Below are 8,259 nucleotides of genomic sequence, written 5' to 3' on the forward strand. Positions count from 1 at the left end.
GAGATTTTTTAGCAGGCAACCCGCGTATTCGATGGAAATCTTGCGATAAAACGCCAGCGAATTTCCCCTGCTCTCAATGAATACATTTGAATGGCCTTGTTCTTCCTGGCGCTGTTTCAGTTTTCAGCTGCTCATTTGCATGTGGCCTTGCACAAAATGCTTTTTGTCATTACCGGCGAAAGTCAGCTAAGCAGGGCACAAAGGGATGCCAAAGACAAAAGGGGGAGCTGCTTCTTCATCCGCATCCGCATCCGCAAAAATGTCAACAAATTGAATGTAATTCCTTTTAATTTCGGAGCAGTCTGAAAGTCCTTGCAGGACTCTATCTCGCCTCCATTTCGGCCATCTTATCTCCTCGCCACCCCCTTTTTGGCACGTGGCAAGCTGTCGTGAAGCAAATTGCCCGAATGAAGTTGCCTGCGAGTTGCATGCCGCGTGCCATGAAATTAAGTTGCAAGCTGCAGGATTTGCTTTCAAGTTTCGCAACATTTTCTGTGCCACACTTTCCCAAAAGCCACCGAAACCATCTCCACACAGGACCCTTCTCGGGGGACACACGCCGAGGTCCTTGGCTCCGTTTTCGTGGATGCTAACACGCGTTTTTGTCGTTTCTCGTAGCTTCTTGGCTGCAGTCGGATAATGTCACGCTAATGCCACCAGCTTTGTCCTGCTTAATGTTGCGTCTAGTTATTGGATTTTTGGTATAACATCAGGGCAGGAGCCGACTTCTTGCGAGGTGCACCTCGAATGGGGCCACCTCGGAGTCGATGGAGCCCTGATCGATGCGGCGAATGAGTCAGGAAAACGGTCACTGAATTAAGTCGCAAGCACCACTATAACTTTGCATAAAAAAGCAGGGATTATAGGAGTGTTCTTCTAAATTTAGCATTGTAAATTGAAGAATATTGTATTATTAGTATAAGTTTTGTCTAAAGTTTATTAGAAATTTAAATCTTGATAAGGCCTTCAGAAATATTCATATACAATATTAAAGCTTAATTAAAACCAAACACACTGCATTACCAGAAGAAATATAATATTAATAATAAAATGCTGTTACCACTTAAAGCTGGACCCGTCTGGAAGCCTCCTTGCGAAATTGTTTAATTACTTTTAATTATTACGTGCCGCACTCGCACAATACTCACATTCCCTTCAAAGTAATCACCGTATTATGCATCCTCGGAATAATTTTCTTGTCAACCGCACAATTTGCATGAGTCCAGAACACACCGATATGATTAATGTGAATAAATTATGCACATGCAGGGGAAAATGAAACCCTATAAAAACGCCAGAGGCCCCGCACAAAGCAAACACAAGTTGCCCGGAGGGAAGTCGGTGCTAAAGTGGCCATATAAAATGATTAAGTTGCAAGTGAAAGTTATTTCTTGGCCTCTTATAATTTTAACAGCATTTTTACGCGTGCTGCAAATTGAAAGCATAAATACCAATTTCCTTGAGCTGGCGGCCTTCGAGGACTTTCTGCGTTCGGAGCACTTGAGCCAGGTCCTAGTGGTCCGCGGCGATGATGCTGATGGCGACTGGCAAATTGAATGCCACCAGAAATTGTTGGCCAACTATCGTGTGCAATTTTACCGGCCAGGAATGTCGGCGAATTTCGAGGATCTCATGTTCTACGGGTCTCCGCGCACGGCGGTCCTGGTGCTGAATTTCGAGGATGTACTCGTGAGGCGCCGGGTGCTCGGGGTGGCCTCCGAGGCCGGATACTTTAACAACTCGCTGGCGTGGTTCATTCTCGGCTCTGGCCGGGAATCTCTGCAGGATGAGCAGCTGATTGAGCAGCACTTGAGTGGCTACAGCATGGCCATTGATGCGGATATCACAGTGGCCCTGAGGGGTCAAGATAAGTGAGGCAGGGCACTATCCTACTTAAAGCAGGAGAAATACGCAACACATCACTTTTAAAATGAATTTCATATAGTTTTCTTAAGTGAAGCTCAAATTGAGTAATGCCGATCCTAGAACACAATTTTACTTTATTTCTTAAAAGAAATTACTTATGCATGTGTTCTTTTTGTTGCTTTAGTTACTCATTAAACTAATAGAAAAGTTTTAATTTTTGACATGATTTCGCTAATATGTGACATCTCTTAAAAAATAGCATTTAGAGATAAACACATTTAAAGTATCTTTGATAAGTGCGTTTTTTCTTAGGGAACATTCAACAATTTGTTGGTCGATTTGAGCAACGTATGTGTCTTAATCATTACAACAATACTTTCAGCACATCTTGGCTACTCTACGATGTATACAGAATCAGTCAGAAAGTTTCAACGCCTCTGATCATTGAAAAGAAGGGAGTATGGACTATTTCTGCAGGCTATCAGCTCTTTGATAGTTTTAAAAACACCTGGGTAATTCGGCGGAGCAACTTCCACAACGTCACTCTATTAGGCAGTACTGTGGTGGGTGGAAAAACGCCCTTGCCCAAACACCTCTCGACTTTCACTTACCACCATTTTCCCCAGCTGACAGAGAAACCCCCTGGCTTCGATGACATGGAGTATCTGGCGGACGATAAGCAGCTCCTACAATTGGATCCCATGCAGCGGAAGACCTATCAGTTGTTTCAACTCGTTGAGCGCATGTTCAATCTCAGGTGGGTCCATGAAACTAGCATCGAAGAAGAACTTAATTAACCAGCTCGAACACTCGGAAAAATTAGCCTCAAAATTAGTTATTAGCTTGGAAAAAATTAGTTTCTAAGGCTCAGTACTCACTTTACTTCAGTACTCACAAATTGACTGCAATCTTCAAAACAACATTTTCCCTATAACGTTTTCCGCTTGTCATTTGATTATAGAAATTTTCTTTTCTTACGCTTTCTGAGGCCTAAGGCGTATCATGCTATACAAATATAATTATAGGACTAAAAAGTTTTTTGGAATATACCTTAATAAATAAAGCAGAAGAAGTGAAGAAGTGAAGTGAAGTTCTGTTTTGCTGGATAACGTTTTCCATTTTGATATACAAAATGTACAAAACACGAATGAAGTTTATACAGTTTTGAAATTTCCGAAATTGAACATAATAGGATTTTAATATTAAATTTAAAAAGACTTCGAAGTCTTAATAGTCTTCATTTTCCCCGTGCAGCTTGGTCATCAGCTTCACGGATAAGTGGGGCGAGTTGCTGGAGAATGGCAGTTGGTCCGGAGTGATGGGTCAGGTGACGAGTCGCGCGGCGGACTTCGCCGTGTGCCCCATTCGCTTTGTGCTGGACAGACAGCCCCACGTCCAGTACTCGGCGGTCCTGCACACCCAGAGGTGAGTTAATCACAGAGAACTTGACTTGGGTCGAATCTCAGAACGGGCCTTCCTCCGCAGCCTCCACTTTCTCTTCCGCCACCCGCGCCGCAGCCACATCAGGAACATATTCTTCGAGCCGTTAAGCAATCAGGTGTGGTGGTGTGTCCTGATTTTGGTCACTGGAAGCACTCTTGTCTTATTGATTCATGTGAGGCAGGAGAGAATGCTATCTCCTATGGAGAACCGACTGTCCTTTGTTTGGTTTACCATGCTGGAGACATATCTGCAGCAGGGTCCTGCCAATGAGATCTTTCGATTATTTTCTACTCGACTCCTGATCAGTTTTAGTTGCATTTTCAGTTTTATGCTGATGCAATTTTACGGCGCCTTCATAGTGGGCTCTTTGCTCTCCGAAAGTTCGAGGAGTATTGTAAACCTAAAGGCCTTATATGATAGCAATCTGGCGATTGGGATGGAAAACATATCCTACAACTTTCCCATATTTACCAACACCAGCAATCAGCTGGTAAGGGATGTGTACGGGAAGAAAATTTGCAAGTCCGGAGAACACAATATTCTAACCCTACAGCAGGGAGCCGAAAGAATCATCCAGGGAAAATTTGCATTCCATTCAGCCATCGATAGGATGTACAGGCTGCTTTTGGACCTCAGAATGAATGAGGGAGAGTTCTGCGACCTGCAGGAGATAATGTTTAGCCCGCCCTACGACGCGGGATCCATAATGCCCAAGGGTTCTCCGTGGAGGGAGCACCTGGCCCATGCACTGCTCCACCTTCGAGTTAGTGGCCTAATGCAATATAACGACAGGAAATGGATGGTCCTTCGCCCGGATTGCAGCCTATTTAAGGCCTCGCAGGTCGAGGTGGACCTGGAACACTTTGCCCCGGCACTTTTTACCCTCGTACTGGCCATGGTGGCCAGTGCCTTGGTCTTTCTACTGGAACTCTTTCTGCACTGGCTACCGGACTTTCGCAGGAGGTTGGGGGCCATGTCCTTGTCCACTTAAGTAATCATCCTGACCCAGCTCCAGCTCGAGCTCCAGCTGCCCTGCCACGACTTTCGGCTACAAATTTGTGTCGCTTTTAATGTTTTCTGCATTTTTAATAATAGTAAAAAATTTGTAATAATGTCAGCTATTCCCAGCGCAGAAGCTCCGGAGCGGGACAGAAATTAAAAATTCCATTAAACTACAAACACTTGCATGTACTCAACTGGACTCCGCCCTGCCACCGATCCACAATTCCGCTCCTTCTGGCCAGTTCCTTGGCTGGGGTCGTCGTGTTCATTTAGACTTAATTATGAAGCTGGCTGGAGGCGGTGTCACTTGTTTTCTATTAACTGACAAGCTTTTAAGGGGGGGCAACTGTTAGTTTCGCCGAGGAGAATTCATTTAGCGGGAAAGGAACAACGCTTCCGCTGGTCGCACAGCATTTTCCCTGGCTAATCATAAGTTCTGACGAGTTATCACTTTTTTACCAAGGGTACTGTAAGGGATATCCTGTATCAATAGCCTTTCCGTTGAATTTAATTAATCTTACTTTATTTTCCGATCCAAAACTTCTTTTAAAATGGCTAGCAAACTATTGGAGTAAACAGCTTTCTAATTGTGCAATCGCATTTGCTGCAATTGGATGCGTGATCAGTGTCCTGCATAAAGCTTTGTGTTCGGGACCACGCATGTCCTTCAATTAAGTTGTCATAATGTCCGACAACTCGACGGGAAAAAGGGCGGTTCTCGGTGGGTCGGTGGGTCGATATAATCACATTTAGACGACAGTGCGGAATGAGATTGTGCAATGGGACGACACGACTGCAAAGCCGTACAAGTGCGAAAAAAGTTGCTAATCCAACTTGCTTTAATCTGTTATTTATAAGAAGTGTCAACTGGAAAAGGCTATTCAAGCAGAGATAATTACAACAATTAAATTGTAATTTGAACATATGCAAGTAATATGATAGCCTGGGCTTGTTTTTCCACACAAATACCTACTCTTTGCAATTGACACATATACGCCTAACTAAAGAAGGTAATATAAATGTTATTAAAACTATTTGACAGTTTAACTTTCTTGAATTAAAGAAAAACGCACAAGTTGGTTGATCTATTTCTAAAGAAATCATTTTTGAGTACTTGGCAGCTCTTGCAGCTTAAATTGAATTATCCTAAATTAAAACATGGTAAAAACTTTTGTGCCATTTAACCAATAAAAGAATTTTCATGTCACATACTTTTATTTCGTCATGAAAAGCCAAATTTGTAATAATCTCAAATTATTGCCTGTTATTCTATTATTTTATGTTAACAAAATACCTCGGGGTAGAAATTTAAATTCAAATTTATCGTATCAGAGAATTAATTTCCTAAGCACTTTTTTATAACGAACATGGTATTGGAGTGTTGTTGGGAATTTCAAGTAACTTAGTGAAAGGTGCACAATATATTTAGCTGTCTTCCCTGGGATATTGATACTCCTTACGATTCGCACACACGCACACATTGACGTCAAATTATGCAAATTTACAACATGATTAAGCTCGTTTAGCTGGACTCCCGTCCAACAGCTAAATATATATATAGTAGTATACCCCAATGTCGTCAACGTTCTCGTGTTTGTTTTGCAATTCAAATGAATTTGCTGAGGTTGGGTATGGAACAGGGCCTAAAACTGAAGATATAGCTGTGAGGGATGCTAGTCACTGGGCTGACTAGCTTGGAAACTCCAAAAAAATGTTTAAAATATTTTTGAAAATACTTTTTGAATTAAAAAAGAAAAATTTCTACAGATTGGTTTGCAAGCCACTATTTCTTTAACGACCAAAACTCTTTATATAAACTAAACAAGGTAAAAGTATTCAAAGATATGTCATTAAAATCATATTGAAATTTCTGAAAAAATTGGACAGACATCTAGCTTTAAAATATATTTTTTTAGGATCTTACCATTGCTTTTTTATGAAGCAATAGTATGTCGGCAGCACTGTGGCTGGGGATAAAGTCCCTAACCCCCCGGATATTTCGGTATGTTTGTTCCAATGTTTAGTTGTGCGTTGTCTGGGCAACCTCCTCCTCCTGCCTTGCCCACATATATAAATTCGTACAAATTGTTCAATGGCCGTTCGCTCTGTTCCTTCGCCCAAAGTATCAATTGTTGGCATTGGTCTTTATTTATGCATTGTTGGTGGCATTGTTGTCGGCATTGTTGGTATGGCCTATCCGATGTCTGCGTGGTGGTCTGTGTGTTTTATTGCTTATGGTTATAGTGGGGATATGGCCGACCGTGCTCTGAATGAATTTATATTGTTTTTGAAGTGTTTAAATGTTTGTCCGTGTTTGCCACAGGGCGCTGGCACACTGGGCGTATGCGTAATGCGAATTTATGCAGGCTTAATGTTATGGCAAGTGCCCTGGAATGGAAATTTCGTCGCCTCAGCCCCAGACGGGAGATTGAAGTTTATGCAAATAGGGCTTTAATCGAGATCTCTCTCAAGTGCTAATTAAATAAGACAAAGCCAACTTTAATTTGCAGCTAATAGACTCTTGGAGAGCATTCGAATGCGAGTTTTGTTGGCAGAGCTCTGTGCCCTTCGGGGTTTCCTTGTTAACCCAAGAGCCCTTTTGAGGACTTGTTTATTTTTTTCCATTCACGCTTGCTTGGTTCAATCTTGGCCCTGACCAAAACCCGTAACCAAAAGCTGACTAAAGAGCCGCAGCAACTTTTGCAAATCAATATTAATTGCTCAGATTCACTCAGCCATAAACTCATTTAAAAAAGCAAAGCTGCAGAGTTGCTGGAAAAGCGTGCAGAAAGAAAACAACAATCTGTTATATTTTTACTATTTATGCTGGGGGTTTCCACCGCCCCTCTGGCGATTTACCTCTCTCCGCTCCTTTGACCGATTGTCGAGTGGAGAAAAACTTTGCAACTTTTGCGCTGCATTTCTGAGGCATCCTTTGGTCCTTTCCGTCGTCCTGCAGTCGGCTAATACCTCTGCCCGCGCCCTTCTCCGGCGTCATGTGCTTATTATAAAATAATTAAGTCCTTTAGGAAATTATAGTTCTTGTTGCCGTTGCCTTGCTTTCAGTTGTCGTATTTCCCCAACTCATGCAATCTGTGCCCGTTTTTATTTCGTCCTCGGCTTCTTTCTGTGCACTGTGATTTCTGAGCTGTTGCCTCGCTGTTTCCTTTACTTGTGTGTCTTTTTACTACACGCAAAAAATCACGTTGAAAATGTTAGCTTAAATTTGTTTAAGAAATTAAAAGAACGAAATAATGGCCATCTGAATATAGTTTTATCAACTTAAGTGTTCTTGTTTCAGGGCTAAGGATAGAAAAAATGTTGTTTAAAAATTTTTAAATACTTAGTTGTCAAGAATATGAATATTTAGAGTATAGGGAGATCAAAAGTAAGAAACAAAATTTAATAGAACTAATACCATTTTTAAAGTCTTTTTATCAATTTTGAGGTATTTTCTTTTTTTCTGTCTTTTCTTCTTTTTCTTTCTTTTTCTGTCCAGTAAAATGAAGAGAAGCTTGCATCCTTGGCGTTGCTTGATTACTCTTGTGAGTGTCTGCAATGAATAACCTGGGATGGATACCCAGAGGTTGAAAATTCTACATAAATTGTTTCCAAGTCCTGCGGCTCCCCACGTTCCATCATTTCCAGCCTTTGGGAAAAAATTGACTCGTTTTGTCTCTTTTCTCTTGTGGGCTGCCACTGGCATATGAGTAATTTATTGTGTATCTAATTAATTATTGCTGCCAACGTATTTTTCCACACCAAAACGAGTGTGGCCTGTGCGACTGTTTCTATCTGTATCTGTATCTGTATCCGAATCTGGTTAGTTGTCTCTGTGGGCGTCTGGGTCGGCATCGTTAACATTGACTTAATTGCCAAACCACAGAATGACTCCTTTTAGGAGCTGGGAAAGAGAGCCTATAAAAGCCAGGCAGTGGTATCTTGAAC

General features: G+C 41.8%; 1 protein-coding gene across 1 annotated transcript; it reads left to right on the forward strand.

The window, feature by feature from the left end:
* Window positions 1-1,362: 1,362 nt before the first annotated feature.
* LOC119560177 (ionotropic receptor 75a) lies at window positions 1,363-4,300 on the forward strand. Its single transcript, XM_037873537.1, has 5 exons — window positions 1,363-1,871; window positions 2,249-2,429; window positions 2,493-2,623; window positions 3,121-3,291; window positions 3,352-4,300. The coding sequence occupies exons 1-5, from the start codon at window positions 1,363-1,365 to the stop codon at window positions 4,298-4,300; spliced, it is 1,941 nt and encodes a 646-aa protein (XP_037729465.1).
* The last annotated feature ends 3,959 nt before the right edge of the window (window positions 4,301-8,259 follow it).

The sequence above is a fragment of the Drosophila subpulchrella genome, unplaced genomic scaffold (genome assembly GCF_014743375.2).
Source record: "Drosophila subpulchrella strain 33 F10 #4 breed RU33 unplaced genomic scaffold, RU_Dsub_v1.1 Primary Assembly Seq354, whole genome shotgun sequence".
Classification (NCBI taxonomy): Eukaryota; Metazoa; Arthropoda; class Insecta; order Diptera; family Drosophilidae; genus Drosophila; species Drosophila subpulchrella.

Excerpts from the sequence above, each read along its gene's own strand:
- LOC119560177 (XM_037873537.1), top strand. The coding sequence starts at position 1,363 with ATGATTAAGTTGCAAGTGAAAGTTATTTCTTGGCCTCTTATAATTTTA. Across the intron at positions 1,872-2,248 it reads GCCCTGAGGGGTCAAGATAA|CACATCTTGGCTACTCTACG; the intron begins GTGAGGCAGGGC and ends CAATACTTTCAG. Across the intron at positions 3,292-3,351 it reads GCGGTCCTGCACACCCAGAG|CCTCCACTTTCTCTTCCGCC; the intron begins GTGAGTTAATCA and ends CTTCCTCCGCAG.